Consider the following 22,919-nt stretch of genomic DNA (forward strand, 5'->3'; position numbering starts at 1 on the left):
GTGCGGCGATCCCGCCTCCGAATTCTCCTCTTTGAATTAATTTCTTTCGCAAAGTCGCATCCCCTTCTGCGACTTGGTTTTGCGGGGGACTTTCTGACTTGATTGTAGGGGGACTAACTGGAACGAACTCTTTCTGTTTTCTTTTCTTGACAGTTTTTGGCTGCTGTTTCGCCTGCAAGAGCCAAAGCTCTGTTAAGCTTTTAACGCTACCGATCTTGGAGAAGTTTCCTCAGAAGCGGTGCTGATCACGTTAGCTTGCTGTCTGCGCTGCTGAAATAATGTAGTGGAAATGATAGCCGAGCCCAACGCAGCCGGTAACCTTCCCAGCCAAAAGTAAGACCTGGCACAGGTTGTCTATCAAATTTGTTGGTAAATGAGGGCGCTGTCCCTGGAATTTGTGCCCGGTGGATAGTGGGGCAGTCTACAGTGTGTCGTTTTGGGTGGCAGGGAAGTAAAAAGGGATTTGCTATGCACTATGTCTTGTTACTAATGTCTCCGTTTTATTCCCTTTTATGTATTGTTCAGCATCTTCTTAATGTAGTGTTTTATGCTGATTGACAGGGGCCTTGGCCTTACAAGCTTTTCTGTGCCTTATTCACTACAGTGCAAATGAACCTACTTTGGAAAAAAATAATGGGCAGATTCATAGTCAACGCAGGTGTTCACTTCAGTGGTGAATTTGGGGATGCTGAGGGGGGAAAGTGCTAAGTAATCGATAGTCTCCCTGTTGGCATTGAAGGGGGCATTGCTTCTCTATAGCTGTTTTTATCAGGGGTACGTCAAGTCTTCTCCCTTTCGTAATGTATTTTTTCGGTCATCAGTTGAGATGAGTGATAAACCAAAGGTATTCATATCATTGCTTACAGAATGCTATTTAGAAGTTCTACTTCTACTAGAGCAGATATAAATAAATAAAAGGTAAAGGTAAGACATTTGGGCATATCTTGTCTAGTTTCAAAGAGTGAAGCTTTTTAGATGTCCAGTGTTGCATGCTTTGAACTCATTGCAGCCCAATCTTTGCTGATCCTGTCAGCTTCTGAGCAAGTCTGCTCCAGGTCTTTTGCTTCATTAAGCTCTAAAGAAAGCAGAGAGATGTATTCCTTGTAGTCTGTGATGACAATTAATATAGGTTCCCATATATCCTTTCCAGTATGTTTCCTGTGAAGCCAGCCTCTCAGTTCCAGAAGTGCCAGGAAGGCACCTGGCAATCATTTAGCTGAGCTTCTTATGTTGCTTCTAAAAGATGAAGCAGTTGTATTGAAATTTAATTTTAAAAATCTGCAGGTAGGATTCTTCCAGTAATGTTAATTAATTGTTCCTTTTACGCAGCTAAAGGAATATGTTATCTCTTTGTTAAAGAGGTAGCTTTCTTTTTAAGTGTGCTTTTTAAATCTGCTCTAAAAGTTTATTAAGATGAGAAAACTGAATTCAGAAATTCTCACAATAGTATTGTGTTTGAGGACTAGACGAAGGACTTTGCTTCCTTTCTACTTCAAGTGCTTTTATCTCATCAGTAATGCTTCAAGTGCTAGTGAAAGGACCATACTGTGGCAGGAATGCAAGGTAAAAATGAGTCTATGAGGCGTATGTAACAGGGTATAAAGGTGAAAATTGGGATGAGATACGAATGGAATTCTGCCTATGCTTTCTTACCGATGGAAATGAAGTAAATGGCTGAGAACTGTTTCTTACCAGTGCATGAGGCAGTGAATGTAGGTATGCAAAAATGCTCAGTATCGTGTAGACTAACAGAGGGGAGCAAAAAAAAAAACCTAGTTCAAAATTTGTCAAACCTACTGTTGCACTCCTGTAGTTGAAAAGGTGTTAAATGGAGTTATGTGTAAGGATCACTGCAGAAGTGATCATGTCATCCTCAGCTAGGTACAGTGGTTCCTATTTTGCTTAAGAAGATCAGAGGATGTCTTAATTCTTTTAACGGTTCCTTCAACAGAAACTTAGTTGTGCAAATAAAAACTCCATTAAAATCTCATTTAATTTCTAAGCGGTTTCATGGGGTTCAGTTTCGAGACTTTGGTCTAGTTCCTGCAAATGTTTAAATACCTGCCTTATGAATAGCCTTACTGGAAACTTAACTATTAAAAGGAAAAAAAAAAAAAAGAAGAGAAAGGAGAAACATGAGTATTGATAGTATCTGGATTTAAAAAATCTCTACTTCTGTGTAGGTTGTCTGTTGTAGCACGGTTCTTCTGTGGCATTGCCATGGGCTGTGGTGCACTGATAACCAAAACAATTCAGAGACAAAATGGATTTTTAGTATTAGTATTTAGTGCTTAGTTACATTTATTGAGTGTTTAAGACAGATGTTTAGTGCACATTTGAAAGTTACTCTGGTTTCATCACAGAGATGTTGTTTTACTTGGCTTTGTTAGCCCAACATGAGGAAGCTGTAGATCAACGGTCTTCTCATTCTTGCAGGTTTTGCTGAGCTTTGGTAAGGCATTCATTTACTTTGTTGAGCCCCTTTTGCTACAGGTACATTTTGCCTGGCATAAGCTGACTAAGTAGCACGGGGCCAGTAGATACCATCTGTAGTGCCGTCCTTCAGGATGTTCTTGGGAAAGAGATGCATGAGTTAAAGCTTCAAAGAAGTATATTCTAGACAGAGATAGTAAAAGCAGTATGTGATCAGACAAGTACTTGACTGAACTGTCCTGCAGCAGTTCTGATTTTTTCATTATTTAAATGTTTTAATTAAACTTGGACTCAATTATAGTTGCTGTAATCAAATGCAATGCATTTATTTTCATTATGGGACAGCGTAAGTTGCTAAATAGTACATGCAAACAATTCAGGAAAATTGTTTGAGAGTGTGTTGAGTGTTATGTTGAGGTATGATGCAGAAACAGGTAACGCGTGTTACCACGATGTTAGCTGGCATCTGGGTTGTAGTTCTAGTGAAACAGTGCAAGTAGGAACATGTTAGTCCAGCCCCGTAATGTTGCATTCTGCTTTGAAATCAAGAGTGAAAGGATTTCATCACATAGGAGAAGCAGCTCCTTGACAAACACGTTTGGATTCTTTTTGTTTATTTGTGGTCTGTAGAAGAATCTGGGAAGAGCTAACTGGCATCAGAAGAACAGTACATATTGCTATCTCTTGCTGCTTGTTCTTTTCAACTAGGAAGTCTCTGGTGGTGCTCGAGATACTTAACCTCTGTGGCTCGCACTTACAAATCAAAGAAAACATCTGAAAACTTTTGCAAACTATTGCTTATAGCATGCTGACTGAGTTGTGAACTATAGTTCATCCCTCTCTTTTCTATAACATGCAGAAGTCCAGACAGCTGATGTAAGGATTGGCTCATCCTGAATTCTTTTCTTGACTTCCATCTGTCAAACACTGCGGCACGTTTTGAACTTTTCTATGACAAGCCGTTCATTGAATTTAACTTTCACAGGACCTTTCTCTGTAGGGAAGTTAAGCATTTGCATAGTTGTATTTAGAAATTTGATATATTTTGATAGAATTCTATATTTATATAGAATTTTTATAGGAGTCTCTGGAAGCCTAATTCTACATCGCTTACGCTGAAGTGTCCCAATAGATTAAAAAAGTAAACGGAGATGTGTTTAAATAAAAACTTCTGTCTGCTCTCGCTAATGAAATAACATCAGGACCTTGGTCCTGCAGTTGACGCTATTCAGCCTCAGGATTTGCTTTGCAGAGGCAATGTCTGACTGAAACAGTCTTGGGAAGAACAACAATAACACCGCTTACCTGGCATTGATAAACCTAGCTGGAGTCGAGCTGGCTCTGCATCCATAGCCCAGTTAATTCTCCATCTGGGTTAGCCAGCACTGGATATTGGAGAGTTGACTATATCTGACAGTGTAATACACTGTTTTTTTCTTTGTAAAGTGGTCACTTGTGTTAGTACACTCTCTTGTTGCAGCAGTATCATGAAAATGAAAGTAACTGTACACTCTCATATTTACTTTCTTTTTGTGCCTTCTTATAGCAAAAGTCAACTGGCTTCATGTCCTGGCCCCTGTAGTTTAAAAGGAGGCCATAGCAGCCAGCTACCAAATACTGGACCTGCTGCACAAGTGGGATCCAGCTCGTCTGCTCAAACATGACCTTTGGCAAAGCATATTGTTAGCATTGGGAATCATGAAAAGTGGCATGATTTCATTGCAGATAAATGTATGGCTTCAGATCTCCTAGAAGGTGCATCTTTCTTTATAAAATTATTCCTCCATCATATTAGCAATGACCTGCAAATGAAATTTCTTATGTGTCTTTTTTCTTCAGCATGTTTTGTAGACAAAGTAAAACAGTTTCTTCCTCTCATTTTAAATTGTAGACCCATCAAATGTTATTACCTTGTTTTGTTTAGAGCACTCACGAAGTGAATGCATACTTGTGTTATTGATTCATGGTGCAAACCTCTTAAGTCAACAAAGGCTGCCTTAAGTCAACATCAGCTTTCTGTTTCATTTACTTACTTTCTACTTCCTTGATATCTTTGGTAGTTTTGTTAATTTTCTAATTATCTGTATATCTTACAGGAAAGCCAATAGTTTGAAAAAGGCCCCAAATTTCTGTTGTACTTTTAAAGTTAGCTGCTTGGTTTTTAGTAACAAAGTAACATAACTTCCAAATGATTCATTAAAAATATTAAAATACATATATATGCTGTTATTTTCTTCTGTTGTTTGTACTGAAGTGGGTAGTTCTGTGTTCTCACTGCTAACCCCTTCAACGTGTTTGTTGCGCTTCAGAGAGAATGCTGTCTGTGATGAGACTGTGCCTGAGTCTGCTGTGCAGAACGGCAGCTGTGTGAGAAATGGCAACCCGAAAACACCAGTAAGTTGATTTTTTTTTAATTTTTTTTTTTTTTATTATGGAATTTATTTTCTGTCTCATTCAGTTGTTACAAAACTGAGTATTACGTAAAGCAATCACAATACAGTGCATCTAAAATCTAGTGACTGGATACAGCTTGACCCCCAAATTCCATTGGCATCAGAGCCTCAATGCTGGCTTTTGAACAGTCAGTTCATTTCAGCGTGTGTTGTTCCTTAGCTGTGCATTGTGTGCAGCTGATGTTAATCTGCAAGTTGTGTGTTTACCCTGTGAGTGAAAAGATGTAGAAGAGCTTCTGTGCTTGCTGTTTATTCTTCAGAAATTACAGCTGCCACTGAAAAATGCCTTCCGGGTAGTACACAACTGTTCAGAAGCTTCTTTCCTGTTATACCTTCCTATGCTTATGACTCGTTGTTGAGAAAAAATTCAAACTGGTAAAGCCTTTTCTAGTATGGTTGTGTTTGATAAGGCTTTATCAGTGTCCTTGAAGCTTTAAAGTTAGCACACTGGGGAAATCATTACAATGAGAGTAAAATAAACTTGTTATTAGGGGATAATTCATGTATCTCTGAGTGGCTGTTACCTGTTGCGTTTTCTCACATACTTTCTTGGCTTGACTCATTTCAGAGAGAGAAACGGAAGGTCCGAGAACAGTGTGAAAACATAAGGAGAAATTCTTCCAGTAGCAGAAGAGTGAGCCAGCTGCAGAATGGCGAAGTGGTTGAGGCAGTTACATTGTTTGAAGTGGTTAGCATGGGGAAGCGGGCCATGCAGGTATTTCCAGCTCTGAATTCTGAGAGGAGTTGGTGGAGGGAAGATGGATAAACAGTGGTCGTTTCAGTTATTTATACTCTGGAGCATTGAAATTTTGTTCTGTTCTGGCATAGGTGGGGAAGAAACATGTTTGACTGGAAAACTGTTATGAGCATGGCTCTTGAAAAGAACGCATCTTCAAGAAATTAGTGAAAAAGTAGCTGTCAGATATTTAAAAAGAGGAAAGAAATATCTACCTAAAGCAGTCTTCCTAAAGCAATGTCTGAACATACGAAAAGAGAATTATTTTAAAAAATACAGGAAAGGTTCACCAGTAGAAAATTTCAGTTGTTCAGGATTCTGAAAATCAGGCCATTTTTTTTTCTGGGAGCTTGCCTTTTGGTATTTTTCTTTTACCTCCATTCCAATGCAGTTTGACAGCAGTTTGCATAATAGTCAGGTTCCCTATGCATCTATATAGTTAGCAACTTTCTTCAGTGTGAGGAAGCCCACCTCCCCATACTCTGTGCTTATGTGTATATTATGTTTGTATGTGTGTATGAAGGATTAAAATCTGGAGCCCCAAATATTTTTATACAGGGTTGTATGTATGTCTCCAGTATGTAGTGTCTGTAAGCAAAGTGTGTGTGTGCACACATGAAAAGTACATTTATATTTTGGATGCAAGACCTTAATTTTTCCAAGATGTTTGTGTGGATGGACTTTTGCCATGCTACAGCTGTGTTAACTTCAGTAGAGCTCTCTGAAGAGCTCAGCTTCTGCTGTGCAAAACATGATGTGAAGGTCTTGGAAAGGCAACAGCTTGAGTCCAGGCTGGTGCTGCTAGAATTCATTAGACCTGTGTGGCACTACAGGTGGGTTGAAGCCTGGATGGCTTGTCCCAGTAGGCCTGTGTCACATACGGGCAGTAGGCTGTACTGCCCTAGAAATGAAATTTGGAGTTGTTTTTTAGTTATGTGTAGTACGTGAACTGTTTCAGCCTTCGGCACAAACCAGGTGCTAGAGAAGAAGAGGAGAACTCCCAGGGACAATTGCTAATATAAATTTAATATTAATTATTAGATGGTGCAGAGATTAAATGTAGGTCATTTTTTTGTTTGTTTTTTGTTTGTTTTTTTTTTTAATGAAACTGTTACATCAGTGCTGGCAAGAAATCAGGAGGACGATGTTTCGTTTTTTGTATGTTAAATTTATTAAAGCTGTGGTTGTTTTTCCTGTCCTGTTAACAGCGAGCAAAGCATCTGTGAATGGCAACATTGCCTAGAGTAGAACTTGTGGATGAGCAGTTCAAGACTTCATTTTGCCCCAGAAAGAGTCTTTTGCATGTACTATTAAAAATGGAACAAAATGGCGTGGAGTTTTTTCTCATTTTTATAATTTAATGGAGATGGAACAATGTTAGTTTGTGTCTTTTATGGATGTCCTCAGTGGAGTGCAGCATGCTATGTTTAGCTCCTGACTAATGAGTTTCTTTAATCTGTTCTAGTCTGTAGTAGATGACTGGGTTGAAGCTTATAAGCAAGACAGGAATGTGGCGCTTCTAGATCTGATCAACTTCTTCATTCAGTGCTCAGGCTGTCAAGGTAATTTACCCTCTTAGTAGCCCTTTCCATTGTCTGTGGGTGAGACTAGTCTGAAGCGTGCTTTCTAAAATGGAATTTTTTCTCTCCAGTAAATCATGTACTTATAATCTGTACTGTTTGTTAAGACAAACTCTAGATGGGCAGGACTAATAGCAAAGAATGTTGCTGGTTAAATTCTTTGACTCTATGTTTACAGCGTACCAACTCTGAGTTGTATTTGAACGTGGTTTGCAAGGTCAGGTTTCTGAAGTGGCACGTCACATCGCTTTGCAGAATCCCCATGTAGGGAATATGGTTTTGATGACCTTTCTAATTAAAATCCAGTGTTTCAGTTGCCGTTTGTTTTGTAATTTCCTGGTATCTTTTGTTTTGCTAGTATCTTTGTTTGAAAATAAACACCTAGCAAATTAAGCTCCCTGCTTTGGTGGCTAGAAAAGCAATCTCTTGCCTCATTGTGGTTACTTTTACCAGAGGGTTGTGAAGCTGTCTATTTCATAACAAACATTGAGACACAGTGACTTCTGGGGACAGTTTGCTAGTGAAATGCTTCAGGATGGCAAGTAAGAGTTTTAAGAAGACTATTCTGTTAGTTTGAAACTTCTGAGTGCATTTAAGCAGCTAGAATGTAACTTTTACACTTCAATCTTTTTCTAGGTCTTCGACTAACATGGCTCTTATGGGAAATGTTTTGGGGTCTTTGACTAGCAGTAGGCAAAATTTTAGTAAATCCTTGAAGTAAATGAATGGACAGAGAAAATAGCCATGCCAGACAGCATGGGGCAGATTTCTTGAAATATGAATTTCAGTTTTGGTATTTCATTGTAGTATTTTCTACTATAAATGTATTTCTGTGTCTCCCTATGTTTATGTTGCCTGTACCAGTGTAAACAGAGATAAACCAGCTTGAGTCCCCCTTTCTTGGTGTTTCTAAATTTAAAATAAAGTCCTTACTGTGGTTTGTACTTACAGTTGTCAGTAATTCTTCTTTTTAAAACATTACTTTCCTAGGCATGGTAACAGCAGAGATGTTTCAAAGTTTGCACAAGAAGGATGTAATGCGAAAAATGACAGAGACCTTTGATGAGGTAGGCACAGCTTTGACTTTGCATGCCTTTTCTACAAAACAATAGGCTTCACCTTAATAGCCAACCTGGCCAGAGTTCCTGCTTCTTATCAGGAGCTATGGCCCAATTCCTTCCTTTAGGAAAATAATTCTGTTTTTCACAAGAGAAAGTTGGTGTTGTAATGACCCATTTTAGCAGCAGCAGGATATTTTTTTTTTGTAATTCACTTTTATTTTCAGACTTTTATTAGGGCTATCTAACTGCAGTCTTCCTGAATCTGGCTATCTCTTAGGAGTTCTTTTGATAGTGACTTTATAGGGGTAAATATAACCCAGCATTGCAGCAGGTAGATGATTCCTTTGGTATTTGGTTGCTAGATCCTTTTAAAAATGCTATTGTGGACTACTGATAAGCTAATTCAAAGATATTTTTAGCTGATATTTTTATTTGAATCTTTTCCTTCTGTTTTACTGACAATATGAATTTTTTATAACTATATTATGTTATATGAAAGAAGAAAAATGCATTTCTGTGTTTTCATTGTCAAAGCATTAGTGAATATCCCAGTTCTTGAAGATTGTTAAGAAAAATGCATAGCTTTACAATACTGTTTCTCTGTTTGACTGCTCCTTGGCTAATTATGCCAACATCAAATTTTCTGCAGTGCTCTCACAGTTGCTTCTGTGCTTTTTTTTTTTTCTGTATTTGCCACCTCTGAATTGATTTGTCAAGCAGCAGCCATCAGCCTCGCTTTAACTGAGCATTTCTCAAAGACCAGCTGCTGTAGAAATTCCCACAGAGGTTGAATTTGCCAACATAGTTTTCTTCATTTTAGAAGTGTAGTAGCACTTGGGCTAATTTTTGACAGAAATGATCCGATATGTGTCTGGCCATATGAATTAGTAATCTGGCATTTCTTTCCCAGCTAAATTAGCCCTGAATAGCACTCATGATAGGGTAGGCACTCTGGAAGGTACAAAGATGTAGTTATCATCAGCCCGGATGTATTACAGCTCTGTAACCTTTTCACCTGTCCTGGTGGACAAAAAGGAAGGTTCTACAAGTTGCCTTAGAACCTGTATTCTGCATGCTATAAAAACAAAGTAACTTTGTTTTTGGGGCAGTATTTTGACATGCTACTCTAGTGAAGGATTTTACTGATGGAAGGAAGTGATAATCCTTGTGTTAGATACTCTGTGTCTCTGTTTTTTTTTTTTTTCTTTAATTCTAAAGCCAGTGAATTCTGAAATTCTTTGTCTGTTTTTAGATAAACTGACTGTAAAAAAAACCTCCTAAAATGATTTATACAGAATTAAGTATTTTTAAAGACAGCATCTGTCAGCTTGTTTAATTTACTTTTGATATGTTATTGGTATTAACCCAGCATTAATATAGGAGAAAAAAAGTCTGAAGCAACCATTTTTGTTAACCATGGTTATTAGGTGATTGAAAACAGCTTGAGGATTAAACCAGTTTCTTTTAAAGCAGAACTATGATAAGAGCAAGAGCAAAGTAGTTTGTTATTTTCAAATGAGTTGTTTCCTCTTTGTATTTGTGTTTCTTTTCGCATGTAGTTCTCTTTCATCTTTTTCATAAATAAGTTGGAAATGTAACTTAGTGATTAAGTTAGTTGAGAACTAGTACCATATAGGACTACTGTGATTTTGAAAATATTTTTTGAAAACAAATGATAATGGTAGTGAAAGTAGTAATGAGAGTGGAGAATATTACCAGATATCTGCTTGAGTACTTCATCTTGCCTTTTGTTTTATATTGTTTGTTTATAGCATTCGGAGGATTGGAAAATTAAAGGTTTTTCTGTAGTTCTTCATTCTTGATCATTTCAGTGATTTAACCATTGCTTTACTCTCCAATTAATTAATTGCAACACTATATCCATGTACCAATGCTTCCTCCCAAAATTCTCACTAGTGTTAGTGGGAAATGTTAGTGGAGTTGAGTCTGGCAAGAAATGTGAAGGGCAATGAGAAAAGACTCTACAAATATATCAATAACAAAAGGAAGATCAAGGAAAACATGGTCCCACTGCTAAATGGGGCAGGGGCCCTGGTGACAAAGGACACAGAAGAGCCTGAGGTACTCAATGCCTTCTTTGCCTCTGTCTTTACTGGAAAGACTGACTTTCAGAAATACCAGATCTCTGGGACCAGAGGGAGAGTCTGGAGCAAAGACTACTTACTCTGTGTGGAGGAGGATCAGGCTGGGGAACACTTAAATAGACTGAACATACATGAGACCATGTAGTCTCACAGAATGCACCCAGGAGTGCTGAGGGAGCTGGCTGATGTCGTTGCGAGGCCAAATCTTAATACATGGTTTGCTGTATCAATATAACAATCATAATCTAGACTCGAAAAACATATAAAAGAATACGAGTCACTCGCTCAATCCTTGGACGACGCAGACAACAGTGGAGGCATCCCTGACTGCAGGGGTGTCCTGGGTCTCACTGTCCATCAGCAGCTCAAGTCCAAGTTCCCCACTTAGGCCTTGGAACCGCTTGATTTTATGGACAGTGCTCTGTGTGCTGTTACGCTTCCCTGTTTTGTGATGGGGTCATCACCACCACCTGGCTGGCCGGGTGCCTGGGACCTTCAAGGCCGGTAAGGAAGAGAATAATCGGCCTGGCACCCAGGAACCTTGAGGCCGGTAGGATGGGGAAGAAGAAATCTGTTTGGTTTGTCTGCTTGGTTCACAGGACCTTCAGGGCCTGATAAATGAGGGAAAGGGAACGAATACGTGACCTACTTGGTTACAGAGAATGGCTGCTTGCCTCATAAAATGGCGTTAGTTATGCTAACCACATTACCAGGGGTTGGGAGCAGGGGGTACCGGTCACACGTGGCACTGTGCAGCCTGCTCTGGCTGACCCTGCTTGAGCAGATGGGGTTGGATTAGAATAGAACAGACTATACTATTTCAGTTGGAAGGCGCCTACAACGATCATCTAGTCCAACTGCCTGACCAATTCAGGGCTGACCAAAAGTTAAAGCATGTTATTAAGGGCATTGTCCAAGTGCCTCTTAAGCACTGACAGGCTTGGGGCGTCGACCACCTCTCTAGGAAGCCTGTTCCAGTGTTTGACCACCCTCTCGGTAAAGAAATGCCTCCTCATGTCCAGTCTGAACCTCCCCTGGCACAGCTTTGAACCATTAGATGATCTCAAACAGTCCTTCCCAACTTCAGTCTTTCTTTGATTCTGTGAAAACTTGTACTGGCATTGGAAGCAGAAAATGACTTTAATATAGTAATTCAGAGGCATTTATTTCCTCTTTGTGGGCCACAGTATTCCTCAGTGGAGAGATAGGCTTGTCTTTAAGACCACTGCTTTTTGCTTGAACTGTTCTGTTTCTCTCGTCTGCTTATCTTCCTGTACGTGGCATTTTATTTCTTGCAGCGCTGCTTTGTTGTTTTGTAGGTTTCTTTCCCTCTCCAATTTTGTTGCTGAAATGTTTAGCAGTGGAAGAGCTAAGTTTGATGCGTAACTGTACAGCGAGATGGGGATAGGAATACTTGTTGCGCTTCACTGAGCCTAATAAAGAACTGTAGATTTCATGCCTTTTGTCTTGGAATAATTGCAGACTTGAGGAAACATCTCCGAATCAAGTCACACTAGTGCTGAAAACATTTCTCTCTAATTTGAAAAGCTCAGAATGGTTTTCTGGAGTTTAGATGTTTTACAGTACCTAGTTACTAAATGTTGGAAAGGGATATATGCTTAGACTTGCTGGGGAGGCATATGTTAGAATTAATAATGAGGATTATACCTTGTATATGTTTGCTTATAAATTTTAAAAACAAGTTGTCTCTTACTTGTAGCCAGAAAACCCAGGTTTTATATAAAAGTGTGTTTTTCTTCTATCATTGGTTATAAATAAAAAATAACGAGATGAGAATATCTTCCTGTACGTGGCATTTTATTTCTTGCAGCGCTGCTTTGTTGTTTTGTAGGTTTCTTTCCCTCTCCAATTTTGTTGCTGAAATGTTTAGCAGTGGAAGAGCTAAGTTTGATGCGTAACTGTACAGCGAGATGGGGATAGGAATACTTGTTGCGCTTCACTGAGCCTAATAAAGAACTGTAGATTTCATGCCTTTTGTCTTGGAATAATTGCAGACTTGAGGAAACATCTCCGAATCAAGTCACACTAGTGCTGAAAACATTTCTCTCTAATTTGAAAAGCTCAGAATGGTTTTCTGGAGTTTAGATGTTTTACAGTACCTAGTTACTAAATGTTGGAAAGGGATATATGCTTAGACTTGCTGGGGAGGCATATGTTAGAATTAATAGTGAGGATTATACCTTGTATACGTTTGCTTATAAATTTTAAAAACAAGTTGTCTCTTACTTGTAGCCAGAAAACCCAGGTTTTATATAAAAGTGTGTTTTTCTTCTATCATTGGTTATAAATAAAAAATAACGAGATGAGAAGGGGTAAGATTTTGTGTAATGCTTTGGATTGTATGAGCCACATGTAATACAAATTGTCTTAAGTTTTAATAGCCTTTTAAATATGATGCATGGTTTGTGATATTTTTGTCTTTATGAATTAACTGTGCTGTTTCATCAAAAAGCTTTTAAAATTTTGTCTCATGCATTACAGGAAACCGGGTTGCAGTACAAGAAATTCATGGCCTATCCTTGGATCCTGACAGTTACTTGGCCGGTGGACATGGTAAGGTTCTTTTGTAGTTCTCTGCAACTGTAGTGTAGCATTTTCTGTGGCTGTATTTCCTGTTTCCAGTGTAGGCGAATACATCAGAACTAGTCATCTTAAACTGCGTGTTAGTGAATGGAGATAATCATGCACTTCTGAGGTCTGCCTCATCTGGTCTGTTTTAGACTTCTGGTTTGGATGAATTGCACTCACGCTTTCGAAGTGCCTGTTTCTTGCTATTGATGTCAAAGGGAGGTGAAGGTGACTCGCCGAGTTGGACGTGATGAATTGCTCCTATAGCATTTTGAACAGAGTGGTGTATGTCAAGTTGCAGTGGTATTCAAGAGCGTTCCCCACCCCTTCCAGCAAGCTCTGCACACACACGTATGCACATGGAGGTTTTGGCAGACAGATTTGTTCAAAGGCTTTTCATCAAAACATTCTCTTGCAAACATAAATGTTTGATTGGAAGAATATTTTGAGAACAGAAACAGCTTTTCTGTAATGCCTCTTCCCATACACCACTTGCAGCATTGTGGGGAATTCATCTTAACTCATTGTTTGCGCTTCACTTTGACTTTCTTCTCTTTCCATAGACTCTGTATGAAAGAAAGTAGCATTTTCAGGATGAGTCAAAGCAGGAACCACAGTTGAGTGATTTGAATGGTTCTCTGGAAGAATCTGTGTTAAGCGCCTAATCTGACTTGGTTTCTGGAAGTAGAATTGCTTCTCTCTAGTGGGTATGGAGGGAATCTAAGGGAATCCCGATTTAGGTGCCTAAATTTAGGTGGTGTGCCCATTGTGCTGTCTGTATGTTTACAGTATACATATTACCATTAAACAGTATCTCCCAGTATGATATACATGGACAGTAGAAATGCTTTTAAAAAGTGAGATGTCTTCATGTATTTGTGCTGCTTTTCAGATTGAGGAGTAAGCTACTGTGATCAAGTAGGTACTTCCTGAAGTTGTAGGTTGTCTTTCTACTGTCTGTGTCATGATCAAGGAGCATTTAATGGGGCCTGCTGGGGACTTCCTTTTCTGTCTTGGTACTTGCTACTACTGTTAGGCTCTGAACTGACTCTTGCAACCTGGTCAGAAACGCATCCCACATTCCAGATTTCCAATGCAGTTTGGGTTACGGGCATCCCTGAGATCGGTCTGTGTTTGTGTTTATTTTTCAAGAAAGCAGTGGATCCTGTGCTTTGGAAACAAAGTCAGAAGAGAATAGCATAACGTGCACTTCTGTAAGTACAGAAGGTTATTCTGGGTGTGAAGCTGCAGGTTAGAATACGTCTGAGAAGGTGTTTGACCAGCTGAGTAGTGGCCTGCCTTCAGGATGATGTTTTCCATAGTGAGTGAAGTTTTGGAATTCCCTGGCTCTGTTCACACCTGGAAACTATCAGGATGCAAATTAATATTCAAAGCCATTCCTGGGATCTGTGAGGTGCAAATGAAACAAATGTTCACACTGCCTGAGGCTGGCGTCTACAAGGTCTTCCTAGTGTGCCCTTCCCATGAGGTGCACCATTTTGTGTGAGCAGTCATTCGAACCGCCATCTATCTGCTTTCTTCCTGGCAGTATCACCTGTACTGTGAACACTCTCGTGGCTTTATTGTAACTTGCTTTTTGCATAATGTCAAAGGTACTGCCTACTTACTGTTTCTGTGGAGTTTTTTGGAGACTTAGGTGCTGGTGGTATAGGTGAGTGACTCAGTTTTTGTCATTAAGCTGTAGCCTGATAAACTCCTTAAGCTGGCAGTGCTGCTGAGGAAAACAGTCCCATCCTGCCCCACGCCGCAGTTGTTTATTTTCACTTCCCCAGTGTCAGATCTTTTGTTTAAGACACATTTGTGTAATTGCATGCAGAACCATCTTGGGGAACTGATGCCACTGAAAAACAATTTGGCAAAGTAGCTGTTCTTTTTCAGTCACTTCAGTTTCCTCCTGGATTTTACCATGCACTTGCAGGAACAGGAAGGATGGGGAAGTGGGGAAGCACTACAACCTGTGAGGAAGTAGAAGAGGCCAGGAGTGCTTATGGTTTATGCCAGTGAAAGTTATTTAAGGTGCTGTGGCTTCACATGCCCTGTCCCACCTGTCCCTTCACAGCTCCCTCACATACGTTGCTTTCAGATGTGAGCTGTCATGACAGTGTAGCGTTAATGAGGCTAGTTTGTGTCTGTGCTTGCTTGTAACCTAGTTGCATGTCCCTACTTTGGAGTAATAATCATGAGCAAAGTTATAAGGGGGGCTGAGGTGAAGCTGACTGTCAGCAAAACTCTCTCTGATGTTCAGTGGGAGAGATGTAAATGGTGTGCACAAACAAAACTGATTATTGTGTTTTCTCTTGACTTTTCTTTCTTGTGCAGGACAATGAAGACTACCCACTGATCAGAACAGGACCCTATTGGAAGAAGTTCAAGGCCAATTTCTGTGAATTTATCGCAGTGCTTGTCCAACAGTGCCAGTGCAGCATCCTGTATGATAGCTATTTGATGGATACCATCATCTCGCTGCTTACAGGCTTAGCGGACTCCATGGTCAGAGCATTTAGACACACAAGCACTTTGGCAGGTAAAATAACTCAGAGTTGCTGTAGACCGTGAATTTTGTTGACTTGTGTACAAACAAAACCGCTCAAAATTGAAAAGCTCTCTTTACTGGAGCAGTTGTTCTCTTATGCATTGACAGTGCCTTCCTCCTAATGTATGTTACTGTAATATAAATAATTTGTTTCCATATGTATCTGAATGGAATTTGGATGCTTTAGATATCATAGATCTAGACTGTTCTTTCTTTCTAAAGAAAATTTCTTTAATGTCTGACATGACTAACTTTAGAATTATGCTGTGTTCTGATTCTTTTTTTTTTTTTCCCCAGTAACTGATTTTTCACAGTCAGTTTTCTATTTTGTTGTTTTCCTCTCTCCACTAATTAATGTGACGAGGCTGCATTAAATGCTTCACCTATAAAAGCTTAACCTTTGGAGAGCTGCTATTCTTGTGGTACCTGTTCTAAAAAGAACATTGCTTGTTACACATTTTTGTTTCATGCAGCATGATGATACTAAAGCTATTTTTTTTTTTCCTAAAGCCAGTAAATACCCTCTCTGCCATGCAAAGAACACTTAAAGTATAATTTATTCTAAAGTATACTGTTGGCTTTGAAGGCTCAAAAGAACCACTTGAAATCTATGCAAACCATCTGGTGATCCTTAGAGGAACATGAACTTTTGTCAATTCAAGTAAAATACTAAGATTCCCAGCCTTTTATGGGCCAGCTTCACCTTTTTTTTTTTTTTTCCTTTTTGTTACTGAAAATCACCTGTTCCACAACTCTAGATTCTTTTGCAGAAAAATCAAAATTACATAAACTAAGAACAGAGTTGTGCAGTAAATGCTTTCTCTGACTCGAACTCTGGCAAAAAGTTGTAAATCACCAGTAATATCACTAAATTTTCCGGTTTTGATCATTCTCTGCCTTTAAAATAAATACTGTATTTTAAACCAAATTACTATGATCTAGTAGTGTTCGTATTTTGGGTGATAAACTGGATTTGGCTACCCATATCCTTTTCGTGGTAAAGTGGTGAATATATTTATGCTATATATCTCTGAGCTAAGCTAAATATGTCTGGTTTGTTTCCTTTTTAGCAGTGAAACTTCTGACAGCAGTTGTAAGTGTACATCTGAACCTTGATGTCAACAAGCACAATGCTCAAAGATTGTATGAGGTGGAGAAGAAGAGGATAAGTGGCAAGAGGACCCATTACAGACTTGACCAGCTAGAGAGAAAAAGGAAAGAGGTTAGGCAGGTGCCTTGTATGGGAGATGCATGAAGATGTAAAAAGGGGGATTGCTGACAGCTTGCTTTTGGGTTACTGCAGTTCTTTGAGGTTTATATGTTTATCTAATGCATGGTGCAGAGCACTTGTGACTGGCTAGATTAAGCGGTACAAAAATGACTAAGGTAATAACTGCCCTATGTACTGTTAACTTGTGATGTCTGTCCTACTAATTGCTTCTCTGAATTGGCATCATTAGCCCTTGATCTCTACACAAATATGGATTTACACACACGTGTAATTGTGTTAGTAGCTCTGGTGTTGTGGTAGTGCAGTTTTACATATGTTTATACAAATTATAAGCCAAAATGTTAGTTCTTGAACTGAATTTCAATGAATGGAAAAGGACACAGGATAGCTGCCATCTCTGTATAAGTAATGCATTGTAAAAATTGTCATAACTTCAGGTATGGCCTGTATCTTTCTTGCTGTTCAGTTTCTGTCATTTCTTCCCTGCTCAGCCAGACAGCTCCTTATCAATTCCCAGAGACAGGCCTGTAACTGTAAGAAATAATTCTGGCTTGAGGGTTGAGGTGACTTGATGTATGAACATCAAGCATAGTTCCTTCTCTCCTGACCTTAGAATCAGTTACCTCTGTTCTGAGCTTTGGATGCCCTTGGACTTCTCTGTTATAGAAACAACCCCTTTTTCTGTGGGAAGAAGTGTTTGGGTGATACGGGGGTTTTTAGTATCATCATAAGTCTGGTCTTATGGGAAAAACGAAGGAAATGTGTGTGTTGGGGGGGAAAAACCAAACTTGTCGCCCTTCCTGATGCTGTTGATGAGAGAATGTTTTTATTAAGTGAGTTAGGTTTCCAGAAGTTCAAAATTAGATTTTCAGGGCTCATTGTGGAATAGGTGCATTTTGAAAATTCCCTTATCTGCCTTTCTTCCATCGCTGTTTAAATGCATAAAAAGAGAATTTGGACCTACATGTGAAGATTGCTTAATAGTTGTGCTGTATCTTTCTGTGTATTGATAGCTCAAGACTTACTATATCCAACATACTATGTGCTGTACCTTGTTACCCAGGCTAGCAGTTGGTATCTGATAAATCTTTTATCAGGACGTAGCTACAAAAAGGCCAATTGCTAGTGTAGATACAGACCACTCATTTTATGTTGGTACCATGTGTAAATGCTAGCGATTTGCACCACAGTGGTATTGTAAGTACACTGACACAAATTTTTCATGTGTAGTGAATTGTGGGACCAATATTAGCATTCAGTTCTCTTTGTATTTCAGTATGAGCAGAAGCTTCTAGAGATACAGAACATGATGAATGCTATTTTCAAAGGGACGTTTCTAAACCGTTACCGGTAAGAATAAAAATAAAGCTGTGATGTGTATCTGCATTCCCAAAAACTCTTGCTCAGATTGTCCAGATACCAGAATCAAGTAAAACATCCTAGAGGCAATGATGGTGTCAAGGAAAAGGTAGCAGCTAATTGTTTTAAAAGAACTTGGGCTTACAAAAGGACCTCTCTTAAGTATGTTTCTTGAGTTCTTCCTGCTGGCTATAGAGCAGTGCATTTGTGATTGAGAAGATATCCAGAATTACGAAATAATTATTGTATCAAACATTTGTAGCTAAAAGTGGCCTAATTGTTTATTGAAGACTAACTTAGAGCATTAATATGAAGGTGTTTTCAATACTTTGGATTATACATGCTTCTGCAATTCCAGAAAATAAAAATGTTGCAAATAATATAATTAATATATTACGCATTTTTAATGTATTAATATTACAATTTTATAATTTCACAGTGATGTAATCCCTGAGATCCGAGCAACTTGCATTGAAGAAATTGGCAGCTGGATTAAAACATACCCAGATGCTTTTTTAAATGATAGCTACTTAAAATACATTGGGTGGATGCTGTATGATAAGGTAAAGTTTTAATTTTTCTTACTGGGAGCAGTAGATGGGATTTTCTGACTCCCTCCCCCCCCAAAAGAATCCTAATATTTAAATTCCTGAGAGTAGATATTTAAGACTGTGATGGTACAGAGAAGAATTTACTTTCTTCCCCATTTCAGGTTTTATTTTTAAAGCTGTTGTAGCACGAAATAACAGAGAGCACTTTTTCCAGTTCTGTAGCAGTGTGTGTCCCTGTGTGTGCAGTTATTGTTATATGTTACTGAATTGGGAACTATTACTAAATTGTAAAATGGCCTATATCCTTTGAGCACATGCAGTGCTAAACGTTGACTAAAAGTCTGCTTTTAGTTTTGATGGCTACATTTAAAGTTTTGTTTTATTTTATAAAAATGAGCAAATAAATGTTACCTATGGGAAAATAGTCTTAAATATTGCATTTCCCATTTGGAATTAAATGGATATAGAAAATATTTACAGAAAGTCCAGTCATTTTCTAAAGGGTTTTCTCCTTTTCCTTATAGTAAGTTTGTTTTTTCTTTTTGAGTAGAAGCACATTTGAAACCAAACCAAACCAAAAAAAACCCAAACCAAAACAACCAAAAGAAAACAATAACTCAAAAATATGCTTTTTCTCGTGCTCCTAAAATCCATGAGAGATTTTAGGGTGATAGGGATATTTATCATGCATAGCTAATTTCCGAAATTGGTACACTGTACTTCTGCCGGCCACCTTTTAAAGTGTGTGTATCTTCTGTATAAATTCTGAAACGTCCTCACTTTTGTGTCAGCTTTAGGTAATGTTTGTGTTCTGTGAATAAAATTGTAGTTTATCACAAAGCCAGGAGGGGGAGCACAAAGCCTCTTATTTCCCTGCGTTCTGCCATTACTATAAAGGTAGTATTTAGATTTTTAGAACAACAAATCTTATCAAGAACTGTCGTCTTTTCCTGCATAAATTTTATCTGATCAGAATATCTTTTTAAGTATAGGTTCAGTTGGGAGAATTCTCAAAAGAAAAAGTCGTTTTTGAAGATGTTGTGTCTTCATTCCCGGTGCTGTACAGTGAAAATTAACAGCTGGTGTCTCCAATTAATGCACATAGCTCATCCAGTGTCACTGGGAACTGGTAATAGTTGTTTTTCTAAAGCTTATTATCTGAAAGCAATGCAGATGCAAGCAGAGTGAGATAAAGTGAGAAGTCTTCCATATTCCACATTTGGCCAAGGCCTGGTAGCGTGCCACTACTGGTGGATGCAGTCCTGGCTGTGCTTTGTGATTTGCAGCCACTGTTAAATTGCCCGATTCCAAAATGAGAGCAGGGCATTTTTGGAAGCAACAGGAGCAGCAGTGCTTTCATATACATCTGAATGTTATTTCCCACTACTCCTCCTTAATAAGCATTTCCATCCTATCTTGTTGGGGGTGGGCGGCAAGAAACTGATATCTCCCAGAGCCAATTTTCTTTTAGAATGTAACGTAGAGATGTTTGCCAAATAATTTAGGCCCCAGAGTGGAACCACCACAAAAGTATTCTAACGGTGGGGAAAAACCTGGCCAGGATCATCTACAGTGCTGTAAACAGAGATTAAGTTCAGTCATTTGGGAGACTTTAAAGCAGAGAGGGAGGGGGAAGTAAGTATAAAATGAACATTTTGTCTTCAAAGTCTTTTATTTGAATATAATCATTCTTTTTTCCCCGTGAGATACCATTTTGCCATTATACCCTGATATGAAAAGTTATATTTTTATGTGAAAGGTTATTTCCTAGGTGGAAGAAGATGCTCCAAATTCAGTGGTAATATGTTCACAATTCTATATGAGGATCTCTCTTTGGCCCAGTAAGACTTGTGGAACAGTGCTATAAAGATACATTTTTTAGTAGTTTATGTTCATCTGCTAGAATTAATTTAACTTTTTATTTTTGAAGACCAAGCAACAGTTGATACTAAATCTGACAGCTGTGTGCAGTTGAACAATGTTATATGTAAGCCCAGTCACCTACCAGTGCATTTGTGAAACCCAGGCACCTAACTTGTGCTCAAAGGCACTAGTGTTCTTCCAAGGGAGTATATAGCGACTAAATCAGCATCCAGACCCAATCAGACCAGTGCTGATCTGAGCAGCAGGTGTTGAAGGGAAGTGCTGTGTAAAAAGTTCAGAGTTAAAGACCGGAAAAATCAAGACGAAGAATAAGGATGGGGAAAGTGGAAGGCAGGACCAGCAGACAGGAGGGCAAAGACAGTGAAAATGTAGATGTACACATGCACACTTGGCACCTCCTACCATGTTAGACTAGCTTTGTCTGGAACTTCAGGGCAAGTTGTTGAGGTTTTCTCATTAGACTATGAAAAACACCCGAAGAAATGCTGTGGAAACAGGAACTTGCTGTTGAAATGAACATCTGTGTCCTAACCATGTGATCCGCCTGGCACATTTTGGGAAATTGAAAGGGTTTTTAGTTTTGCCTCCCATTCAACACGACTATAGTAATTGATCCCATTGTTACGGCAATTTCTGAAATACTTCTTTCTTCAAATGTGCATGTTAAAATAGTGGTTTTGTGCTCCAGAGGTCATCTCTGTGTGTATGTACTGATGCTTTTTGTGAGGGTGGGGTTTTTTATTATGTTTTACCTCAGTGGGACAGGTAAGCTGGATTGTCTTCACTGTTCAGGAGTAATTCAGAAGTAGACTTGGTTTTCCCAATTTATTATTTGGAGAGTGTTGAGGAGAAAAAAATGACCCAACCCTACCCCATCAAATCATCCAGGTCCCAGCATGTATTTGCAAGGCTTATTGAATGGCCCCACCTCTGTGATAGTGGTGAGGCTGGAATCTCGTAACTGAATGCATCTGAGCAGTGCTGGAGCCCATGCAGAGCTCTTTGGGTCACTTGAACTGCCCACCGTCTTACTGATGTCTTCTGTCAGTCTGCAGGTCAGGGTTGAAATATACTATGATACAGCTGAGGGACAGCGTGTGTTCAGAGCATCCTGAAAATGTGCTTACATAATTCCCCTTCACTCTGTCACAGCTTTGAAAGACCAAACAGGCAGGTATTTCATCAAGGATAGAATGGTAGTTCTGGTGAGGGGAGTAGATGGCTGGGTGTTTGTACTTGCCTACGTTACTGTTGAATGGAGCTGACGGTAAGCAGTGATAGTTTTAGAAGTATGTGAAGTAATTTTGAATGATCAAGAACCTATGAGGAGTGATGAATCTAGAAAAGGGAGAGGTGATTGAGAAGGAGAAAATGCAGCTGAAAACATAGGAAGACAGCAGAACTAGTCTTAGCAGAAGTAGTTATTTGTTCACAGTTCTTAAAGTTAATTTCCTCAAGACGTAAAAGAAACATATACATATAGGGTTATGACTGAGAGCTTTTAGGTGGGAAGAGGATACCTTCGAAGGCAGGTGGTTTAGTTTAATGTATTAAACTTTATATCTGCAGACCTATGCTTGAATGCCACCTGACTGACAAATGCGAATGACATTACTAGCTGTGCACCGAGGTCTATATGACCATCCAACAAACCATCACAAACTTTTTTTCCCTTCCCCCCCCCAAGCACAAATGCAGTCCCTATTCGCAAGCAAAGCCTCATGATAAAATACTGAGGGCAGCTGAAGCCAGGATTGCAGTACATTGGCTGGGCTGAGTTTGTGCCAGTGTGCAGTGATGGGTACAAAGTTGGGACTGTTTGTGAGTGAATTCTGTGCTGTGGAGCCCTTGTGGCTGTAGGAAGCAGCAGGTGTGGGCAACAGTCTCTTTCTCAGACAAGGCCTTTAATTTTAAAGTACAATATAGAACATGTACTGCTGGTGTGTGACGGGCAGATTAGAGAGTACTCACTGTCACCTGTTGATCTTTCATTTTATATTTCTAGCAAAAGGCTGCCTTACGCAGAACTGTTGGTCAAAGCCTGCTACTGGGAATCATCCTTTGCTTTTCATCTAAGCAGGTGAACAGGAACTTGTAGTAATGGATAGCCTATGTGTAGGTGGTCTCCTTTCTTGGGTTTCCTTGATTATTATTATTGCTATTGTTAGCAAGAGGAATTAAGGAAGGAATACAAAGAGACTGATTCAAAGCCTGCAGTTCATTTAAGTGTCTCTGCTGATATTCTTAGCATTATAAGTTTACAGAACAGAGTGATTTTTCTATGTTAGATCCTCAAAATGGCTTTCTTAATGACATTTAAAGCTTTGTCATTTGAAAGGTTTAGCAATATGCATAAGATAATTTAAAAGCTGGATAAGGAAGA

At 39.0% G+C, this 22,919-nt stretch overlaps 1 protein-coding gene across 1 annotated transcript in view; it reads left to right on the top strand.

The window, feature by feature from the left end:
- The first annotated feature begins 243 nt into the window (after nucleotides 1-243).
- The window catches only part of LOC103900633 (cohesin subunit SA-2), a 63,123-nt gene continuing 40,447 nt past the window's right edge, over nucleotides 244-22,919 (top strand). The window contains exons 1-10 of the mRNA XM_009281346.2: nucleotides 244-333; nucleotides 4,743-4,827; nucleotides 5,455-5,601; nucleotides 7,088-7,184; nucleotides 8,193-8,269; nucleotides 12,871-12,942; nucleotides 15,298-15,502; nucleotides 16,582-16,733; nucleotides 18,019-18,092; nucleotides 18,541-18,664. Coding sequence (XP_009279621.1) covers nucleotides 290-333; nucleotides 4,743-4,827; nucleotides 5,455-5,601; nucleotides 7,088-7,184; nucleotides 8,193-8,269; nucleotides 12,871-12,942; nucleotides 15,298-15,502; nucleotides 16,582-16,733; nucleotides 18,019-18,092; nucleotides 18,541-18,664 — 1,077 coding nt within the window. The 5' untranslated portion in view covers nucleotides 244-289. The remainder of the gene's footprint in view (nucleotides 334-4,742; nucleotides 4,828-5,454; nucleotides 5,602-7,087; nucleotides 7,185-8,192; nucleotides 8,270-12,870; nucleotides 12,943-15,297; nucleotides 15,503-16,581; nucleotides 16,734-18,018; nucleotides 18,093-18,540; nucleotides 18,665-22,919) is intronic.

Source organism: Aptenodytes forsteri, unplaced genomic scaffold, assembly GCF_000699145.1.
Source record: "Aptenodytes forsteri isolate BGI_AS27 unplaced genomic scaffold, ASM69914v1 Scaffold212, whole genome shotgun sequence".
In the NCBI taxonomy this organism is placed as follows: Eukaryota; Metazoa; Chordata; class Aves; order Sphenisciformes; family Spheniscidae; genus Aptenodytes; species Aptenodytes forsteri.